General features: G+C 48.3%; 6 protein-coding genes across 6 annotated transcripts; 1 reads left to right on the plus strand and 5 right to left on the minus strand.

Annotated features, from left to right (window-relative positions):
* Positions 1–1,237: 1,237 nt before the first annotated feature.
* Positions 1,238–7,392, plus strand: RhiXN_11000 (Helitron helicase-like domain at N-terminus; the record flags this gene model as incomplete). Its single annotated transcript, XM_043330815.1, has 7 exons — positions 1,238–1,858; positions 1,922–2,510; positions 2,570–3,946; positions 4,238–4,385; positions 4,444–4,567; positions 4,627–5,899; positions 5,960–7,392. 7 exons carry the CDS (start codon positions 1,238–1,240, stop codon positions 7,390–7,392), a joined length of 5,565 nt encoding a protein of 1,854 aa, XP_043186160.1.
* A 652-nt stretch (positions 7,393–8,044) lies between these two features.
* On the minus strand, positions 8,045–8,647 carry RhiXN_11001 (DNA replication licensing factor MCM2/3/5 family pretein; the record flags this gene model as incomplete). The annotated part of the gene is made up of 2 exons (XM_043330816.1): positions 8,045–8,284; positions 8,321–8,647. 2 exons carry the CDS (start codon positions 8,645–8,647, stop codon positions 8,045–8,047), a joined length of 567 nt encoding a protein of 188 aa, XP_043186161.1.
* Positions 8,648–8,749: 102 nt separating this feature from the next.
* On the minus strand, positions 8,750–12,434 carry RhiXN_11002 (aldo/keto reductase family protein; the record flags this gene model as incomplete). Its single annotated transcript, XM_043330817.1, has 20 exons — positions 8,750–8,874; positions 8,929–8,983; positions 9,039–9,137; positions 9,193–9,364; positions 9,416–9,553; positions 9,605–9,705; positions 9,759–9,866; positions 9,922–9,936; positions 9,993–10,444; positions 10,555–10,636; positions 10,688–10,870; positions 10,923–11,081; positions 11,132–11,272; positions 11,326–11,415; positions 11,474–11,578; positions 11,638–11,712; positions 11,765–11,857; positions 11,912–11,961; positions 12,015–12,121; positions 12,175–12,434. The coding sequence occupies 20 exons, from the start codon at positions 12,432–12,434 to the stop codon at positions 8,750–8,752; spliced, it is 2,610 nt and encodes an 869-aa protein (XP_043186162.1).
* A 165-nt stretch (positions 12,435–12,599) lies between these two features.
* RhiXN_11003 (helix loop helix DNA-binding domain protein) lies at positions 12,600–13,914 on the minus strand (the record flags this gene model as incomplete). Its single annotated transcript, XM_043330818.1, has 4 exons — positions 12,600–12,703; positions 12,921–13,133; positions 13,196–13,641; positions 13,703–13,914. 4 exons carry the CDS (start codon positions 13,912–13,914, stop codon positions 12,600–12,602), a joined length of 975 nt encoding a protein of 324 aa, XP_043186163.1.
* An 815-nt stretch (positions 13,915–14,729) lies between these two features.
* On the minus strand, positions 14,730–18,626 carry RhiXN_11004 (Serine/threonine-protein kinase; the record flags this gene model as incomplete). The annotated part of the gene is made up of 7 exons (XM_043330819.1): positions 14,730–14,912; positions 14,967–15,234; positions 15,292–16,102; positions 16,159–17,504; positions 17,562–17,769; positions 17,828–18,273; positions 18,328–18,626. The coding sequence occupies 7 exons, from the start codon at positions 18,624–18,626 to the stop codon at positions 14,730–14,732; spliced, it is 3,561 nt and encodes a 1,186-aa protein (XP_043186164.1).
* A 695-nt stretch (positions 18,627–19,321) lies between these two features.
* RhiXN_11005 (F-box and WD-40 domain protein) lies at positions 19,322–21,423 on the minus strand (the record flags this gene model as incomplete). The annotated part of the gene is made up of 8 exons (XM_043330820.1): positions 19,322–19,391; positions 19,443–19,531; positions 19,583–19,774; positions 19,926–19,963; positions 20,020–20,111; positions 20,162–20,304; positions 20,382–20,887; positions 20,937–21,423. The coding sequence occupies 8 exons, from the start codon at positions 21,421–21,423 to the stop codon at positions 19,322–19,324; spliced, it is 1,617 nt and encodes a 538-aa protein (XP_043186165.1).
* Positions 21,424–21,832: the final 409 nt, after the last annotated feature.

Consider the following 21,832-nt stretch of genomic DNA (forward strand, 5'->3'; position numbering starts at 1 on the left):
CAAGATAATGAGCATGGTCGACATATCTAGTTGTATTTATAGGAAACATATGCGCATGTGTATACATGCTTTACAGTTTGCAAGTCCGATCTGCGGAGTCTAGTTGTTCAGCTGGATGACTGATGGTACGCAAGAGCGTTTCTCCGCAAGTAATGCATGACTCATGTTATCTTGTCAACAATCCATGCGTGTGAGATTCATGCACAAAATAACCTTATCTGAATACTTGTTGATGCGTGCGCGTGCTCCTGATTGCAAAAGACGTCAAGAATAGTTGAAGCATGGTGTTGGTTCGGGAATCCAAGGTGGGAAACATCTGCAAGCTCGCCAAGTTACTTCTTAAATGTTTGCACGAAGAGAAATCCAACTGTACCACCTCCCGTGGTTCTTAATGTATATAAGTTCTGGAAGGTTGGTCTAAAATTAAAGTACATATATCACTCTCCACACGAAATTTAGCTCCACGCAAATTAATATTAATTAATGTTCGAATTAATTACATCGAAATCCATTCCGGACTCATTCACAACCGTGCTGAAACATATCTATTAAGCTAATCACATGGTCATTACCTCTGATGCGTTACACATTACAAATTCGACTTTGGCGATAACTTTGTGCTATGGAATCTTGTACGCATGCGACGGAACTTCATTTCAGTACTTCTGGGCTATCAAATAAGATACCAGGCTATTCCTTGGCTAAATTATGGTCGTTAGTTATTTCACAAGCTTCCCCAGGATTGACCTTATGGCAAGATAACACCAATATTGTCCCCGCACCTTCTTGGGGTAACTCATTTATATCTCATCAATTACAAAGCAAAATCTTGGAAAATGATAATATGAAAGTGAGGCCGATCATGATCAAGGGCCAGAGAAGTTCAACAACATTCCTGAGTTATTGTTGTATCAGAGTACCATGTGGGAGCGCAAAGGGGAGCATGCGCTCCCCTTCCTTTCCCATCAAGATAACACGAACAACTACAAACTCGGGAAGATCTTTGGGCTCCCGGGAGTTGGAATGATTCTGGGGGATCGGCGGTATAGTGATCTTTATGTAGTATCTGGAACGTAACTTATTTAATGACATGCATACAATGAGTAATATTTACTATGTGTGATTCTCATATGAGCTATTCTCACGGCTCCAGGCGTTATCGCGTTTGCAGCTCAAGCAAACAATCAGGCGTTGGTAACCCCCCCCCCCTCTGTCTTGCCCATACATTATTGGCACTATGCCAACTAGTCTAATTGACCATTTTTGGAACGAATTAACAACAAAAGAGATTATTGATATCATTTCTAACTGCCCCGATGTTCACCGCCCTACTGTGCATTTCTCAGCATGCGTTCTGAGAGATAAAAGATCAATATTGAATAAACTCCTTCCTCTAAATCCTTATTGGACGGAGGTCCTCCACGCTAAGATTGCAGAAAAGCATCACGCCCATCGCTTGGCACGCGACAAATCACGAACTCAACGGATAGACCGCCAGAGAGTCTCTCGACAAGTAGCTCGTTCAGGTTCTGACTTGGGAGACTTTCTGGACTTACCATCGCCCGAGGAGAGCTTACAGTGCTATCGTAGCTTTTATGATGCCACATCCAACAATGCTCTTTGCAAGACAATCTGCGGTATTTGCGCGCGTTGGCTTAATACACAAAGATATGGATTTCAGAAAATCAAACTCGCCAACATTCAAGCTCCTGAACGACTTTGTCCAAACACGAAGCACCCTTCTCAAGAACTCACTGGGCCGTTAGGGTGCCTCCTAGAACGCCAGGGTTGTACTTGGGATAAAGAAGAAATGGATTGGGTTATTGACATGTGCTCTGATTGTTTCAAAGACCTAGAGGTCAGTTTCTATCAATAAGCATACATGCTAACTGAAGTTTGACTTATACGGGCCCGGGCAAAGAAACCATCTCCATTGCCACCAAAGTACTCATTAGCAAATGATCTTTGGATCGGTCCAACGCCATGGGTACTTCAACAACTTACGATTGCCGAACAGCTTTTGATTGCTCATGTGTATCCGCGTGTATTTGTTGTGAAACTTTTTCCGACAGGAACCACAGCTAACGGACTCCCCAATGACCAAATTCAACGGGGAATGCGAGGTAACATAACAAGCTTTGAACTCAACGGACAGGACATCTCGTCGATGATCGAAGGGAACATCATGCCGCGCCCGACGTCAATCTTAGCTAGTGTTTTATCTGTCACAATTATTGGTGTAAAGAAGGTCCCTAGTCCAGCAGCCCTTTACATTTTCAGAGTTTGCCGTCAGATCATTCGAACGGCGCTCCTATGGTTGAGACAACATAATCCAACATATTATAGCCATATTCACCTCGACGAAGTTCGAATTTCAAATCTGCCGGTAGACGACATACCACTTGAAATCCTGGTCAACATCCACCATGAGGAGGACCCTTCAATCATCCATGCCGAGTCAGACGGATATGTGCCCACCGGAGATGAAAATTCTGTGCTTGAACAAACCGGTATTTACTCAGGGATCAGTACCGTATACCTGCGCTAATAAATCATCTGCATGCCATAGATTTTGTCCCAAGCGCCGAAGTATACGAAGACACTGTAAACGACCCTGATGTAGTTCCGTTACAGTACCTTGGAGTCCATGATAATGATTTAACAAAGGTACCGGCCAATGAGCTTGTAACATGGGGACTTCAGAATATATGCAACTCCGTCAATGATCGGGAGGGTGCTTACGCTGTTCGATATGGTCGTCCTGTTAATACATTTGGTCAGCCCAGAAGAGGGGAAATAGAACAGTCTACAGCGCGAGACAACTACTGGGAGCGCGCATTTCCATTATTATATCCCTATGGACTTGGAGGCATCGAAAGGTCACGCCCAGTAAAATTGTCGTTCATGGATCATGTTCGTTGGTCTCTTACATATCACGATAGAAGGTTTCGCCTTCATAATAGCTTTATTTTCGTGGCCTTTGGAATTCACCAACGCCGGGAGGCACTTGGATCGGTCCGGCTGGTAATGAAACGGGCTGATTTTGAAGCTACAGCCGGAGTATTGTCTACAATAACCCCAAATGACCTTAATAGAGCGGGGGCAGAGGAAAGATTGGGTCAGCCGATATCTAACCCCTCGATTCGACTTTTGAAAAGAAAGATGAACGAAGTCTCAAAGCGTATCCCCGGTTCAGATGCTTCACGACTCAAGCTTAGAAGTCAAATATGGTCAACCTCTCTATATTTGAACCCTCCAACGCTTTGGATTACACTTAACCCGGATGATTTGCATGATCCGATTGCTCAGGTTTTAGCAGGAGAAGAAATAGATCTTGATGCATTTATTAAGACGGCTGGACCTGACAGAGCTCAACGCGCTCGGAACATTGCGAAAGATCCTTTTGCCGCGGGAGAATTTTTCAACACCTTGATCTCCGCAACTCTGGAACACCTATTTGGTATCAAGGTGCAACCTTCCCGTACTTACTCAATAATGGGTGTCCTAGGCCGTGTAAAGGCCTATTTTGGGACAGTCGAATGTCAGGGTCGAGGTACACTGCATTTACACATGCTATTGTGGTTACATAAAGCTCCACCTCCCCGACATCTCAAACAAATGCTCGACACTAAAGAATTTCGAGAAAAGCTTGTTGGGTACTTAAGAGTTAATGTCCGGTCCTATCTGCCAGAACTAGGGACATCGGCACTATTGAAAGCTATTCCAACTAACCCTGAAGTTGGCTATTCGCGACCTCCTCATCCAGACAGTCCACCCAAGGCTCTTCAAGCGCAAACAAGGAACTTAGAACTGGAAGTTGTTCGAACCAAACAAATGCATGGATGCCTCTATAGAAAATGCTTACGCTTCGATAAATATGCTAATCTGGTATGCAAGAGGCGGGCGCCTTGGGATCTGAGTGAGACTGACGAGGTCGACTCCAACGGTACCTATCAAACAAAACGAACTCTTGGCTACCTTAATTCTTATTGTCCGGCACTTGCAGTTACGTTGAGATGCAATCACGATATCAAGATTCTTACACATGGGCGTGATACTCTAAATATCGCATTCTACACCACGAAGTACATAGCAAAAGCGGGATCACGATCGCATAACACGTCAAGTCTATTGGCGACAGGACTGTATTTTCATTTCCAAATCACATCTGAGATCAAGAGTTTACAAGAACGACAACGCGATTTGATTGATTGATCAATTACTATCCTTAACCGAGAACAAGAAGTACCCGCTCCACTGGCCGTAACATTCCTAATGGGTTGGGGAGATTCATATCGCTCTCATCAATATGCACCAATTTTCTGGAGCTCCTTTGTGTCATTTATTGCCCAGATCTATCCCGGTCTGGGTGATCGTTCCATAAGGTAAATACACGTTCTTTTAACCAATGTCAAACCACGACTAACCACTTCCGAGATATAGCGTAAGAGCCGAAGAGCAATTACAAGAAGATAGGCTGGCGCGGGATAACAATGGAGGACAAAATCTCGGCAGTCTGGAATTTGCCGGGAATACCGATATAAGTGCATCCAATGAACAAAGTTCTGTAAGTTGGTAATTTAGGTGGCGTTGGCTTGAAGGAAATTTCTCAATACATTAAGCTAGGGCCATGCCGAACAGGAATCTGTTCTATTGGTGTTCAATACCAATGGGCAACTTCGTCCACGGTCACAAATCGACGATTACATATATCGCGCACAAGAAGCTAGCCATTACAATGTTCTCGATTATTTTGTTGGGACATACGAGACCGAGAAACAGAGCAAGAAAAAGACTGCATATAATCTGGAAAACGAAGGAGATTTAATCGAACCTCAAATTCAAGAATATCTCCCTGGGTTACCACGTAAGGTTGGCCGCCCATTACACAACCGCCTGGAATACCTACCCGGGCACCCACGTGGGGAGCACTGGGTGCGAGTCGTTCGGCCACAAGAGCATAACACACTCCCTAATATGATTGGCCCTTATTTTCCACGGAGAGCTGATGCTGATCAATCTGATCGTCATGCAGCATGGTGTCTCACACTTCTCAAACCTTGGAGAAGCTTGGCCGAATTGAAATCTACGGAACAGTCATGGACAGATGCGTTAAAAGAATTCACTGAGACTTCTAGCGAGCGAATCCTGAATATCATTGATAATCTGGATCATTACCGCTCGTGCGAAGCAGCTGCCGAATATAATCAAACGGACTTGGATGTTATCGAGGAAGCAGACATAGCGGGAGATGAATATGATGCTGTGGGAAGTGTGACTCAGATGGATCAGCCAATCAGCAGCTTGGCTGTTACGCGGGCGATGGTAGAGGAAGCAAAGAACGAATGGGAAAACACACGAGAGGCAGTCCATGGTTTGCAAGCGGTGAAAATTGGGCAATCGATCGGAATTTTTAACTCGAATGAGCCCAAGAACGTTCACGAAGTCAATCGAGCAACGAATCAGGACCTAGCTAAACTTACGGAATGGCTAAACCAACTTGAGCTAGAACGAAGGGTTGCGAATGAAACGCGTACGGGATCCGGAGATATTCCGGCCAATCCGAATGAAGCTGGTAGCCCCGATGTCGTTCCCTTGGAGGATATCCGAGCTAGGCATTCTGCCGAGACGTTTTCCAGCCCACTTCAAGAGGAAGCGATTGTACCTGCCGCCGTAGATGATCTATTTCCAGAACAAAGGAGAGCCTTCGATATTGTACGTTGGCACCTAACGGGTTATCTTTGGTCGCAAGATTACCCAACTATACAACCTCCGGCTCAATTACTAATGCTGCTGATTGGGGAAGGCGGGACCGGAAAGTCGCGGGTGATACAAACGATTACTCAAGAGTTTAAGCAGCAAGGTGCCAGTCATATGCTGCTTAAATCCGCATATACAGGTGACCTATTCTTATTGTATATGTAAACGCCATTTATTGACTATTCTCCTCATGATGAAGGCATCGCGGCTTCCTTGATCGACGGACAAACTACACACCATATTGCTGCTATATCAGTTAGAAACAAAAAGCAAATCCTTTCCCCAGAGGCAAGGATAAAGCTCGGCCTTTTGTGGAAAAATGTCAAGTATCTCATTATTGACGAATTCTCGATGCTCTCAAAGGAGTTCCTCGCTCGATTATCTCGGCACATCGAAATTGCAAAATTAGAGTATGATCCCTCAGCAGCAGGACAACCCTTCGGTGGAGTTAACGTGATACTGGGCGGCGACCTCCATCAATTCCCCCCAGTAGCATCATCTTCACATGGTGCTTTATTTCATCCGACCAGACTAAGCCGCGAGAATCCAGACGAAGCAGCCGTATTAGGTAGAGCGTTATACGAGAGATTCAACACAGTGGTGAAGCTCCGAAAGCAAATTCGAACGATTGATCCAATATGGCAAGAATTCCTGGGCCGTCTTCGCCAAGGAACAGTTATGGAAAAAGACATCAAGATGCTCAAGCAGTTGGTTTTAACGAATCCATCTTACGATACTACCGATTTTGGCTCAAAGGAATGGAGCGAAGCTATTCTCATTACACCCCGACATGCTGTTCGTACTCGTTGGAACGATGCTGCGGTCGGACACCATTGTAAACAAACTGAAAACCAACTGTACATCTGCGCAGCGAATGACACGTGTAAAGGTGCAAATGGGAGGCGCCCCCTTCATCTCCATGAAGAATTGGTTGCCGCACGCGGTGTTTCAGACGGTAGAGGGCGAAAAGGTCGAAACGAAAAGGGAGGACTTCCAGACGAAGTGTACTTGGCAATTGGATTGAAGATAATGGTGACACTTAATGTTCAAACCGACCTAGACGTAGCAAATGGGGCCCGCGGAACAATAGTTGCAATCGCACTGGACCCAGACGAGCCTCCCATCGAAGTCGGACAACAGAAGGCTAAGCTCTCCCGACTACCAGCTTACATCCTCGTAAAAATGGACAGAACACGAGCAGGTGCATTAAGAGACCTCTCGCAAGGCACTCTACCCATTGTACCGGTTATGCGAACCTACAATATTATTGTCCCTACGATGCAATCGGACGGCCAGGTCAGCAATGTCAGACGGACAGTGGAGCGGTGGCAGTTCCCTATCACACCAGCATACGCGTTTACCGATTATCGAGCGCAAGGTCAAACAATTCCGGCAGTACTTGTAGATATAGCCACACCTCCAACCGGTGGTGGTTTAAATGCGGCCAACATATATGTCGCATTATCTCGAAGCTCTGGAAGGAAGACTATCAGACTGCTCCGAGATTTCGATGAAAACATATTCGCAAAGCCTATAGATTACAACTTAATGAAAGAAGATGAAAGGCAAGAGGAGCTTGACAAGAAGACTGAGCATTGGTGGACAAGCATGGAAAGGACAACTCAAAATTGATATTGGGCGCGTACGTCTATTTTAAATGTATGTACATATATGAATATGTATGCGTGCATGGCGCATGTCGAACGTTACTATTTGATTTGAAACAAGCCTCCATCCCTATCGTAGAATAAGTCACATGATTGCAATCACTATCTAGATCATCACTTCCAAAGAGGGAAAACTAAAGTCGGTCACATGCCATAGTGGCAACAAAGAAGGGGGAAGCTTTATCATAAAGTCAAACTACGCCAAACAAGTATAAAACTTGTGAATTTTGACGTTTTCATTATCGGGTGGTAAAGACCTTGCAAAAGCAAGGTAATTATTCCCCTCATTGTTCGCTGGAGCGTCTCACTGCACTTACTGTCCCATAGGGATGTATAGTTTCAATGAAGTGGAGAGGGCGTACTATTCCATGTTCATATTGTGTCTCGAACCCTTCCTGGACTATCAGCCTTCGAGAGGGCTGTTGTCTTTATCCTGGAAAAGTGCTGCAGTAACGCACATCACTGATTTGAAAGTCTCGAACAGTCCGCGAGCCACGTTGTCAACCAATCTCGCTCATCATACAAGCCCAATACATGTGCGGATTCATATATAGCAGAATACAGTCATCATAGACCTTCGACCAAAAGAAATAAAGAAAAAGGCAGTACAAGTCCGCCTACGCGTTACCACCAGCAAGCTGAATAGTCCTCTTGTCCCTCTCCCCAGCAATCCTCACCCCACCCTCAGACTCCAGCGCCCTCACAACCTCGTTGAACTCCGAAGCTTCGACCCCAACCGAGCTCTGCTTCGCCAGCTCGCGCTGTAGTTCCGTCCACTTGACGGCCCGAGCACCCCCTGCGCCCAGTTCAGACGCAAGCCGCGTCACCTCGCGTTTCAGGCCCGGACGCGCACGACGCTGTCAGGTTCCTGATCCAGTATTGATCAAGTCCACATCCAGCAAGCCGGTAGTTGGGTCAGTCGCGCTTGTGCGCAGAGCCTCGCGCATAAGTCGACAGGCTTCCTTTACGTCTTCCAACTCCACGAGCTGGGAGAAACGCATACGCGCGTGTGCTTCTGACAGCCGAATCATGCTCTCTAGTTGACGGGTGGTGGCAGTGATACGACGTTCTGAAGAGCGCGCGTCTGCACCTAATTTGCGAAGGGCAACGTATTCGGTGACTAGTTCGTTTCCGGCTTCTTCGGCGAGGCGGGGGTGGATTTTTGTGCGTCCATAAGAAATGTATGCAATCAATGTTGTACTCTCCAAGTTTCGAAACATCACTTTTCAGGCTCCACGCGCAAGATTGCTGCAAATATTAATCGCATTCTATTTACGAATAGAGCGAACAAATAATTGGCCAACATAGTCCTACGAATAGATTCACTGCTTTTCGTCCTCAAAAACATCAACACCCCATGACTTGCTAGGATCAACTACCCGGTGTGGAGGATGAGAGGCTGCGGCTTTCTCAAGCTTCTCGAATTGCTCTTCAGGAAGTTTGAAGACTGCAACACGGATTCATGTGAGCTCTAATTGGAATGACTATGGCCAACACTTACTATGAAGGTTTTCTTCTACACGAGAAGGCGTTACACTCTTAGGAAGGACTACAGTCTAGTATAAAGTTCGGTTAGAGAATATTACTGAATTAGGATTAAAGGACACATACTCCACGTTGAACATGCCAGGAAATGATGACCTGTGCAGGTGTGATCTTCAGATCTTTGGCAATATCTTGCACCACCGGGTTCTTCAGCGATTCACCAACCTATGCAATTACACCCATTAGCTAGAAATACGATAGCGCACGCGGCTCGACGCACTTGGTCGTTAGACCCTAAAGGCGAATATGATTCGAGCAAAACCTTGTTCTCCTTTGACCATTTCACCAGCTCTGGCTGAGGGTTAAAGAAGTTCAGCTCCACCTGGTTGATGGCAGGTCTGATACGAATATCAGGAGCACTGGTAAGATTCGTCAGACGGCGGACGTTGAAGCTATGTAATATCTCAGTAACGTTAATATTCGGGTAGAGTTCGAGTGCGTACTTGCTAACTCCAATGTTGCGAATCTTCCCTTTGGCCACCAGTTCTTCGAGCTTCTTCCAAGTTGGAAGTGGGTTCTCTGTCAACTCGTGGTCAACTCGAATCTCTCCATTGGGCCCTGGTTCCTTGAAAGCAACTGGCCTAGCCAACTCTCAGTTCCGAGTTCCAAATGCCACTACCAGACTTATTTACCAGTGAATGAGATACAAATCCAAGTAGCTCGTTTGTAAATGGCGCAAAGTTTCATCAAGTACGGGCTCAATATCCTCAGGCTTGTGGAACGAGTTCCAGAGCTGAGAAAATAACAGTTAGAGAAAACGCACTGAGTTTGATGGGGCGAATGTACCTTGGAGGTCAACCACAGATCCTTTCGGTCGACTCCGCTCTCCTTGATAGCTTGGCCGACCTCCTCTTCGTTCCGGTAGATCCAGGCGCCGTCGATGTGTCGATATCCCTGTGCATGAATGGTCAAATCAATATTCCAATCTCTTCGCTTGGCGCTTTCTTACAGCTTTGAGCGCGGTCTATACGGAAATAGCATAAGTCCAGCAGGCAAAGTCTACAACAAAGAGACACTCACCTTGACTGCATCACCAACCTGACCCCGAGGAGCCTTCCACGTGCCTAAGGAATTAACAAACTGTGAGTCGCTTACTAAATCTTGGTTTAAAAGCAATGGTACCGCACCAAGGGCAACGGACGGAATTTGATCGCCTGAAGGTAGAGTATAGTGAGACGGGAGCCTGAATTTGGAGTCGTGAACAAGCTTCCTATGGCTCCCACACCCGGCCGCGCGTCCAAGACGGGAGACGCTTCCAGATGGCAATACGGCACGAATACCAAGGAGCATGATGGCAGCAACGCCTAAAATACGCGCAGCACGAACTAATGGGCTAGTTTTTGTTTTATTTTGAGGCAACGCAGGAGCGCGAAGTCCCTGGGAAAGGGGAATGTAGTCGACTTTCTCAGCCATGGTGGTGACCAGAATGATGCTCAACGAACCACAAGGTTTCGGTGATGATCTCATCGTTACTTGGTTACAAAAATGTCATACTGTACACTCAGCACGCCATACGCAAATATAGTCCTTATTCATGTCATTTCTTCCTCCCATGTTTCTCTCGTGACTCTAATTTTCAAACCCAAGGCCCCTGGGTAATCGCTTTCTTCGCCCATATAGCTCGGGCCGAATTCTGATGTACTGTGTTCTCTTTCTCGTAAAGCCTGTTCGTCATGTCAGATCGCTGCGCCAAGACATATGTCTATAAAACCTACAGCAGAAATATAAGGCTTGCCCTTCGCAATTTGTTTATCCAGTTCCATAAGCTTCAAGCACTGTGCTCGAGCCAAGCCAAGTAATCGTTCACCCTCGGCTTCGTTGATTGTTTGAAGCGGCGGGTCCTCAAACTTGACTATTCCAGATGGGGAAATCGTTGCATGTATCTCGCCAGTTGTGATCTAGTGGCCAACAATGAGATACAGAGCATATGTCCTTGTAGATATTCAATACCATAGTCTGAATCAGAGTTCGCACAGTGGCTGGGTCCGAAACCTTGATTGCTTGCCCAATCTCGGTCAAACTCAACGAAACGTAGACCTTCGTCAGTTTATGAACCGCCCAGTAAGGAATACGGGCAATGGCTTGTTTTAAAAGGCCCATGTTGTTGTCCTACACTCCCAATCAGTATAGGGTAACTGGCACATATCTCCAGCACTCACCCGAGTAAATGCTTCTACATCACTCGCTGGGATGTCATTCAAATTGGCCGAGCCATAGGTCTTGGCAAAGTTCATATATGCTGTCTGAGCCTTGTAAATGCGGTTCACTGCACTGGATACATATCGTGGAGGATTTCGTAACTAGATACGAAATAGTTAGATGAGCCCATGTCCAAGATGGGGAATGAACATACTTCGCCGTAGAGAATTAATTGAATTAATCCCAGTTTCTTGTATGCCTCGAGTTGAATGGCAGATGCAGCAGTCGCTGGTGCAGTGACTGTCTAGTAGTAATATCAATGAATCTAGGTTCTAATCAGCAAGTGCGGCAAAGCGACGTACTGTCTCGAAAAAATCTTCCGCCTCTTTGTACCGCTTCAGCGCCCCATAAATACAACCACCCAAATAGTGATATTGTAAATTGTCTGTATACTGGACGTCACTAATCTATGCAAAATCCGAGTTGAATTTGTATTATTACCAAAGGACGATCAAAAGACACTAACCTGAGTGTCAATCTCTGTAATTCCTTCTGCAAGTATGGGTATCACAGTCGTGAAATGGCGCGCCTGCACACATGCCTAAAGTAGACCAGATATAGGCTGGGTAGCTGAGAGACCGCGTGGCACCCACCGCAAGTAACAACGGGTGAATCGTTGTTAGATACCCTACATGTGGCGGATATCTCCTCACGAGGCTCATCAACAGCGGGATGGCGTCGGAAATCTATATTATCTAGTATATAGGTTATAAGTATCTCAAAAGTAGTAGTAAACCTACCGCCTGGTTTCGTTCCGCGAGGGTATATATTCCTTGAGCAAGCATCGTGACTGAGGTGCATAAGCGACGAGCCCAATACCCTGCGCGATATCAATTGACGTACCTCGTTCAGGTGCTAACCTTGCGTGTTCTGGATTAAAGTTTGTACAAAAGTTAGAAATATGCTGGAGAGGTGGAGGGGCCGCGGATTCTGGTAATACTCGAGCAGACCTACGCCACCAGTATCAGGACCGTGGTTTGGAGAGTATGCGGATGTTACGTACAGTATAAACAGAGCAACAAGCGTAGAATGCGCTGGGTCTATAAGATCGAGTGGGTCATTTTGGGTGGATGCGGGGGGCTCAGGAGGCGCGTCGCCTTCTACAGGAGTCGGAGGCGCGACGGGCAAGAGAGATCCAAAGATAATATTTCCACCTGGTTTCTTCGCGAGGCTACGAAGTTGGTTTGAGTGCGCTGTTGGATCCTGTGAAATTGGACTCTGTGCGCTTTGTATGACTTGCTCCAATGACTCGATAGGTGCCATTGTGGTTGTCTATCAGAGATATGTGAGTAACATCGGAAATGATTACGTTTTAATTAATGGCCCTGAATAGTAACGATCATATCGACTCCAACGAATACATTTCAAAATAAATCATTGCACAGAATGCGCTCCAAGAAAGTCTCAGCTTGTCTTATAATTGAGGTGCTATGCTAGCAACTGGATCTGGGTGCCAAGGTGTTCCATATCATCGTTATTGATTCCGATATCAATCAGGCAGTAGGGGAGCGACTTGATTTCGTCCAACGCCTCTGACTCAGATTGTGTTAGCTCTGAAGATATTTGCGTCAAATGTGGCTCTTCGCGGGTAGACCATTGACTAATGAAAATTTTGAATACATTGTGTCAGAACGAACTATATACATCGGATATAAGTTTACATAGCCCACAACCGGTACCAGTACTGTACCACCGCACAAATTGCAAAACCAAAGCTCCATTTCTATGATTGACGCATACCCAACATACTCATCGGCGTTTTACTCGAGAACTGGAGCAAGAGCGCAGCAGCCGCAGTATCCGTATCCTCCGAGCTCGAGTCCAATTCCCCTGGTAGCTTACCAGCCTTTAAACGAGACTCGTATGTGGGGTTTCGAGAAAGAGATACTTCAGGAGAAGGAAGGTCAAGTGTCTCCATTTGAGACTCGGGTACCGAAGCGCCGGTCGGGCCGTGGAGGTTACCTGATGGTGGCGGAGAGGGTAGTGCAGGGGCAGTCGATGGCGAGAGCAGAGCGGCTATAGACATGCTCCGGCGAGGAACAGCAGATGGGAATGCAATGTCCCTGCGAGGTGTGGGGCGGGGGAAGGAGGCGTGGTCTCGGGCTCGGGCGAGGAAAGGCCGCTGCTCTCGTCCAGCTCGATATCATCCACAGCCGGTTCACGTTCGTATGAAGGGCCAGGATTGGGAGACGAAGACGGGGTGGCAATCTTCTTGCGTTTGCGAGGTGGCTCGGACTCGGCATCGACCTCGTCGCCACGTGCCACCGGACCCCGAAGATCATTCAACTCCTGTTCGAGTCTCCGAGTCTTGTCCAACAATCCTCGCACAAAAATCACAGTACGTTCCAAGAGCTCAAGCTTAAACTCGCGCTCCGGACCGGGTGGAGGACTGTGTTGTTGTCGAGAGTTTGTCTCGCCCTCGGCAATCAGCTCTCTGAGAGCAGTCAACGTTTCGTTAATCTTCTCTCGTCTGCCATAAAAAAATGATATACGTCAGCGTCATGTATTTCAACTTGACTCTTCTGACCGACCTTCGTTTTTCAATTCGACTATGAGACTCTTTACGGAGGGCCTCGCGCGCACTCTTGGAGCCGGGATTCGGCTTACGACCTCGCTTAGCTTTCGGCGGGGGCTCCACGACCGGGATAGGTGTTACGGGAGCGATGGGGCGGTATTGTGACGGCGTAGTAACCGATGCCGACGCCCTGGGAGGTCGAGACTTGACGAGCTCACTGGCAGACATGGGTCAAGCGCGGAGAGGGGGAGTTCGGCGAGTGACAGCACACGCTCGGGCTTTTTAATCACTCCTTTTAGTTGGGATCCACTGCCGGAGCGGTCGCACGAGCAGATAATGCTACAGTCTAGCCAATGACATTGCGTGCGGGCGCTCGTGTGCCAAGATGGCACAAACGTGCGTGAGGACCCTACCTGTATGCGTACAAGCCTTCTTGGTTCGACACGTGACTTGGCGATGAGCCTGGGCGCACTCGTCCAGTCAGAACGCAGCTTCCCGAGTCTCGTGCGTGGAGAAGGGACATCTAGACGTTTGTATGATTATCTGAACGGACAGGTTTGGGGATGCGAAGTTGTGCCTCGGCCTGTCCAAGGGATCCGTGTGAGCAAACTGGAGTGATTCGCCCGCACACGTGCACCGACGCTCCGGTCATAGATAACCTTCCGAGAACAGAGCAACTTCCCGCTAGCCAACCAGATAATTGCCGTCAAGCTAGATATAATCTGGACGCCTCGCAAAAAAGGTTCAAGTGATGGTGAGGCCAAATGGCTCATCTATCCATGTGCGCACACATGAGCTCATATCGCCGGTCAGTTGACCGGGACGTCCGTTCAAAGGATGGATGGATGGATATTCATGCAAAGTTGATTTGATAAAAGCATAAGACATAGAAATACAAGTCGGGAAAACTACAACGAAATAATCAGCAGCATTCAATAACAAATACGATATGCGAGTGGGGCCAAAGCGATGTCAAATGTGCAATCGAGAATAAAAAAAAACAAAGTCAGACCTAAAGAAGAGAGAAAAAAACCCAGCTACTCTCATTCTTCCAGGGCAAAATACGATCGGAACATAGGCTCAACCATGAGTGGAGAACCTTCCACGACGCAATACACATGTAAAAATAACTTGGGGAACCGTCTCGTAAAATAGCTCAAGAAGCCTTCGGGCAGAGGACCTAAATGCCTCTTGACATTGTCTGGCAAGTCCTGATAATGGTTTTTCTACAAACAGCGAATCAGTCTCATGAAGGGTCGACCAGTTGGTAGACACTGTACCTTATTTCTCAAGGCCCGGAGAAGATCTTGTACGCTGGTCACGTCGTACTTTCTAAATTTACCCAAATTGTCGATGAACATCTTGTCCAATCGGCGTTGCCAGTCATTCCCAATAATGTTGACCGCACCAGTTTCGAGGGCAACGAGCCCAGGCTCGCGCGGATCTCGTTCCATGATTTCGAATCTGTCCGAAGCATCCTGGAGGAAAGCTAATCGGCGACTCGGGGTCCAGAAGAACGGGTGTGTGAGGCATTTCGTCGTATCCGGCCTATACACATACGAATAATCAGAAAATAGCGCATAAAATCAAGATAGCAAAACTGACCGTTTTTTAGGATCCGGGCTCAACATCTTCTGGATTAGATCAATCGCCTCGAATCCTTCCTCGCCAAGCCTTTCCAACCAGTCCAAGCGTTTCTCATCTCTTAAAATATTCACATCCCGCTCGAATCGATCACCAAACGCATGGTCTCCCCCGCTCAGAACGTAGAAGAACAGACAGCCGAGGGCGAATACATCCACACTTCGAGTCAGTCGTGTGCCAGAGGTAGCGCTGCCTGACCCGGAACCCGAACTGGAGCCGATTCCGCCATTGGATACGTCCAGGGCGGCCATATCAACGTTGACTTCTCCACGCAAAATTTCAGGCGCGCGCCATCCGGCTGTTCCAGCTGCCGCTCCGCCATATGCGGTAGGCATAAAGCTCGTCTGGTCTACATCAAGCTTTCGACACAAGCCAAAGTCAGAAATTAACATCGCTCCTCGAGCAGAAACAAGGATGTTCTGCGGTTTAATATCACGATGAACAATCTTGAGGGCATGCAAGTGACGAAGGCCGGCGGTAACTTGAGACAAGGCGCGCTTGGGATCAAACGACCCAACGACATCTGGGAACATTTGTGGGCGTTCGACCAAGTCTGAAAGTGAGCAGGGACAAAGTTCGAGTGCTATGTAGAGGAAGTTCTCGCGATGTTCTTCGTAATAGTATCGGATCACATTCGGGTGGTCATCGGATTCCTGTAATAGGGCAACTTCACGCGAGGCAAGTGTGACGAAGTCGTGCAAGAGTCGTTTGACCGCGACAGATCGACCTTGGAATTTGCCCTTGTAGACAACTGTGCCGTGTGAACCATAGCCTACGAGTACATACATCAAACTGAGTTCCCACAAAGAAATGTGTGAAAAAACGTACCCAGAACTTCTTCGCTCACAACCAACGAGGACTTGGGGACAACCGGTGCCTTTTCCGTCTTTTCCACGCGAATAAAGCTTTCTGACCCCTCGGACAACACGCCCTCTGTCTCCACTCCATTCTTGTTCGCATCTCCCGTGCTAGCTCCCTTTCCTCGACCCTTACCACGCCGACCCCTTCTGACACGTTTTTTGCCTGGAGTATTGGCCTCCTCGACCGCTCCTTCGACCTCTGTCTCTGTGTTCTCTGGTTCCTTCTTTTCGTCGACGATTTGACCTTCAGGTTCCTCAACAAGCCCTCTTTCGGCATTCACATCGCCCGTACTCTTGGAAGCAGCCAACTGCCCAGTGGGATTCAAGGTCGGCAAGATGGGGACAGACGCAGAAGAAGGTACTCCACCCCGGACGCGTGGGCGAATGCGTCGTCTGGGCGGTGTCGTAGGGACGTCCTTTAGTGGAACACCAGGCCGCGAGTCGGAGGTCATGAAATACGGGTCTTGCCGGGAAAATGAATACGGTTTTGGAGGTACGGGCGGCGGAATCTCATCATCCTCTTCTTCAACGACAGGCTTCGCGTCGGGCTCGGGTGAGCTATTGTCGTTCTTGATTCCGAGTAACTTCAGTAATATAGGCCCGAGACTCAGCTTGCCTCTCCTCACACCAAGTCCGAGGCCAAACATGACAGTGGAAAGCACCACCCCACCCATGCTTGCCCAGGCAGCCAACCATTCGCGCGCGACACCTCTGATTCCACTTCGAGGCGAGGGCGTTGCTTCAGGTGTCTTATCCTCGATGGCAGGACGCCCGTGAGACGTAGAATTGGTCGCGCGAGTTGTACGAGTCGGATCAGGCGGGAGAGTTTGAGGTCGTTTGGGTGTTCGAGGGGGATCGGGCCTCGATTGAGGGATATCATGGGAAGGATAGTCTTCGGGTGGGTCTTCGACACCCGCCGATCCCTCGATATAGAGTACATGTTCTTCCCCAATAAGCCGATTCAACCCTGAACGCCGCGCAGATTGACTCCATTTTGTCCCCGTTAGGCAATCTAAATCATAGCACCGTTCTGCGGATGAATCAGGATCCGACAGAGGATAGGAATTGGGCGCTTTGCCTCCGTCGTCAATGCGCGGCAGCTGTTTCTTCCCGACATGGGAGAAAAGAACGAGAGGATAGGCGGTGTGGCCGAGTGCAAAGAGACTGTCATCAATCCGACCAATGTACGTAAACTCGGGGAGATCCATATCAGCCGAACGTGAAGCTGACAGATCCGAGAGTTTAGGTATAGGCTGGAGAAGCAAGATTGGGTCTCGCCTGGTCGGGAGGTATACCGCGTCGAAAATAGCGACACTGTGAGAAGTAGGCGTAAGCTGGGCGCACGATAATTAGGACTCTGAGTGGGCATACATCAACGGGTAGGTAGGCACATAGGTGAGAATAGTGCCTTTGGCGAAACTATAAAGCCTGCCATCGGGGCTAGGCTGAAAGTAGGTGGAATCCGGTGAGCGATTCCAAGCAGCCTGGATAGCGCGGTGGACGTTGTTTGGCCCATACTTGGTGAATTTGAGGTTTTGAACGACGCCCCGACCTTTGACGTATACGGAAACGTGGTAGTCTGAAGATCAAAAGATGGTTGAATTGAGTGGGTAGATCCCAACACAATATGCACGCACCAGTGCGACCAATGACAACTTCAATAGGCCGCTGTTTCCGCGGTAATTCTTGGGTGCCATCGAGATCATCAAGCATGGCATTCACATCGATGGGTGAATCGTCGTCGTTTGAATCGTCGTTATCCCAGGCACAATGCTCGCCGTAGACTCCCAAGATACGGCCGGTGAGCAAATCAATCGTGATGAGCGAGGTGGTTGTCGTGCTATGAAATACACGCTCGTCGTCGCCTGGTGGTATAAATGGAGAAAGCTCTGCAAGCTGTGGAATAGAATACCCGAGACGCTCGACGGGGGCATCTCCCGGGTGCAATACGAAGACTTCTCCCGTCTGGGGCTCAATGACATAGGTCTCTTCGCTCTCTTCGACATGCTCCGAGTCGACAAGTGAACGGTGGTCGCTCCGTACGAGGTTGTAGAGGGAGTTTGGGAAGCCATAGGAGGAACCCCTTCAATGTTTCGGTCGCGGGGATTGTGCATACGCAAGGTCATCTGCCATAGACCAGATGAGCTCCCCCGTGGTCCGGTTCAAGGCATGAAATCGCCCGTCTACGCTCGCGGCCAACACAATATCCAGCAATCTGACGTCTTGCCCTGCCGTGCTAGGTCCAGGCACACTGTGAGGCACCATCGGGGTATCTTCTCGAGTTTTACGCCATGGCAGGCTGGAGCTAGTTCGTTTCGCAGTCGCCAAATCCTTGGAGAACTTTTGGATACTTGCATGAGACGAGCGTCGGAATGGTTCGGCGGCAACACAGAGTACAATCGCGAGTACACATAGTTGGATTAGCGCGGGGAGCATGGCCGCATCCCCTTGTCAGCAGAACGTATAGGTAAGAGTCAAGAAAGAGTAAACTTTATGAAAGACAAAGTCGTGGTATCAACGTAGGAGCCCCGTGGCACCAGTAACGATCCGGCGCTTCGATTCCTTCGTGATTATTTCACACGCCAATTGGTTCTAGCTAGTTCTACTAGCCGCCGGCTCAGTTGCAAATACCAGGCAGTTGCCCAGGTTCGGTTAGGGAATCATATGTCAACCCTATAATTGTCGTACTGATAGATTGGCATTTTGCCGGGCCGTTAGCTATAGTGTTTTGAAAGAAATGCATAAACCCCAACAGATCGCGGATATGTCGGCATATACGTGTAGTTTACATACTGCGATCACCAATCAAGGGAACAATTGAGAAGCGACAGCTGGTGTGCTCAAATTTCGAGATATCGTAGGAAAAACAAGGCAAATCGCGAGTCAGAAGTGATGCAACAAGAAAATGGTAGTGATAATAATTTGGAAACAATCAGAATGACATGCTTCGAGTCCAAGTCAATAGCAATAACACCCGGGGGTATACAGTAAACAAAAAATTGAACAGTGAGCGTAACAAGATAGCAGCTAACAACAATACATTAGAGAAACAAGGAGTGGTGTTCAGAATCGAGACAGTGCTAGAAACACAAGAATACAGCGAGCAGGGCGGTGAGACAATGGCTGGGGGCTTAGGTGAAGAGGAGTGCATCTACGTCGTACGCAAAGTCGAGGACCAGTATTTTTTGATCATGGGAGGTGCTAGGGAGACAATTAGCCAAGTATTCAGGTGAATAGATAGGAACAGCTTACCTAACAATTTTCGTGGCATCGAACTTGACGTCGAAAATATGACTATCATGCAAATTCTTGAACTCTCGGACTAGTTTCCACCCATCCTGCTAATCATTGGATAAGTTTTTGATATCACCTTGCAATCTGGTGCGACTTACCCTTCCTTCACCAAACTCCCAAACCTTGATCGTACGATCGTAACTTGCGCTGACAAGCCGTCGCGACACGGAATCATACGCCAGCGCGCGAACCAACAGCTCGTGCCCCGGTAACGTAAACAGACAATCCCCAGTCGAGGCAGACCAAACTTTGATTTTACGGTCATTGGAGCCGGAAATAATTGTATCGTCCTATGAGGTGGAGTGATTCCAGTCAGGAACGGAAATATCTGGAATAGGTCGGAAAATGCATACTTTGAACTCCACGCAAGCGAGCCCCTTATCGTGCCGGCAAAGGTGCGTACGCGGCTACCATTTTCGATATCCCAGAGAATCATAGTACCATCTCCGCTTGCACTAACGACTTGGTTACCTTGAAGGCTATAACAAATGATAATGTTAGCCAGGCTCAAAAATATCAACTACAATGCACACACCCGACAGCGTTGACAGGCCCTCATGTCCCTTCAAGACACAGTGCTGTTGAAGCGTTTGGCGATCCCAGACCCGGATGAAGGTGTCCTTTGAACTGTACCCGTTTGAATCAGAAAACTCGTTGATCATGACAATGCTGCTCACCAGCTGACAATCCACTTGTCGTCTATCCTCAAATCCAGAACTCCACCCGCATGTCCACTCAAGACCGCTTTAACTCCCCAAGACCCAGCGGCCCGTTCCCACACCCTGATTGTCCTATCGCTACTCCCGGAACACATGAAGCCCTTGGCCAGCTCCACTTTAAGGCACAAGACACTCCTTCATGGGCTTGCAATGTCTCCTTGAGTTCGCCAGTGCGTACACTCCAAATTTTGATGGAACGGTCTCGGGAACCAGTGACGATGGTATCTGCCGCGGTGTCAAGTTCCAGGCAGTACACACTATCGAGGTGGCCCGCCAGCTTGTTCGACTTGGCAGCCCCAAAATACCATTTCCTGGCGACCTTATGTCGTTGCCTGAAGAGGTCTGGCCAGTTGAGTGAGAACTCTCCTTGGCTCAAATTTGCGGGAGGTCGTGTCGGTTCAGCAGAGGTCCGTCGAGATGAGGGTGCAAGCGAAGAAAGGAGTGATGGGGAACGTGATTGCGACGATTGGGCAGGCAAGGTCTGGGAAGCGAGTATCTGGGCCTGTCGTCGCGGAATGTTGACGAACCAGCCCGACTGTCGATAAAAGAGTGTTCGCCAGACTGTGTCGTCGGAGGCAAGCCGACGCCAAGCATGTGATACCGCTAAACATGCGACGACCGAATCCAGATCCAATTGTGACAAGATGTACAGCGCCAGCTCAGGCGGTAACATGACCAACAGGTCTATGAAATTTTCAGTCATCCCAGCTCGTATAGGAGTTGACCTACTTACCTATCCCGTCGGAGTCGTTGGGCTCCATGAAACAAGCCTCGTCATCAATCAATTCACCCTCCTCGCCGTCCAGAGGAAGTAGCTCTCCATCTATATCGTACACAATTTTAGACTTTCCCTTTCGCTTAGGGGTGGTGATCATTTCCAAGAGTCGTGGTAATAATCCTCGGCCCATCCCCATCCCACCCGAACATCCAGGATCCGGCGTGGGGGTAAGAACTCGTCCGTTCTCACACGTATCGTAAGACCGACTTCCACCTTCATACATTCTCGCTACATTCTCAAAGACCCTCATATCGTGTGCGTCGGCCGCCTGACGAGGGACTATATACAGCGTATCATGCAAGTCTGACCGAGGCTCAGGCTGAGGTTGGTTCAGCCCGAGTAATGTCCGGAGTCGGCTACCGCTTCGAGGGACACTGGAGCTGGACGGTAGGGAGCGCCGTGAGAGGTGTCGCGGAGGACTAACGGTTGCCTCGCCCTGCATGAGGGGGATGGTCGTGGTACGTGAGGGGGTTCAGTGCGGTTTGGCCTACAACCTTACGGCAGATGTACAGCCACATGTTTTGGACCTTGCGCCGGCGGCTCACCATTTCCGACCGGGCAAGACTCCTATTGTCCCAAAGTAGGTTTCTATCCTTACGGTGCTAATGCAGTGTTTGCTCAGCATACTACTATAAGTGTTTCAGACGGTAGACCGGTTCCGATAGAAAAATGTACACCATTGCCGCAATCAAAGCAATTAACTCGGACTGGATGAAACTAGCCATTTTGAAATCGAATGCACTGGATAATTAACTTCCCACGGTGGGTACCAGCTACATATCGTCATAGGCATTGATCAGCGTCTGGGGGCCTTCCCCAGCAATCCAAGTCCCCACGTCATTATTTTAATC

The sequence above is a fragment of the Rhizoctonia solani genome, chromosome 14 (assembly GCF_016906535.1).
Source record: "Rhizoctonia solani chromosome 14, complete sequence".
Taxonomy (NCBI): domain Eukaryota; kingdom Fungi; phylum Basidiomycota; class Agaricomycetes; order Cantharellales; family Ceratobasidiaceae; genus Rhizoctonia; species Rhizoctonia solani.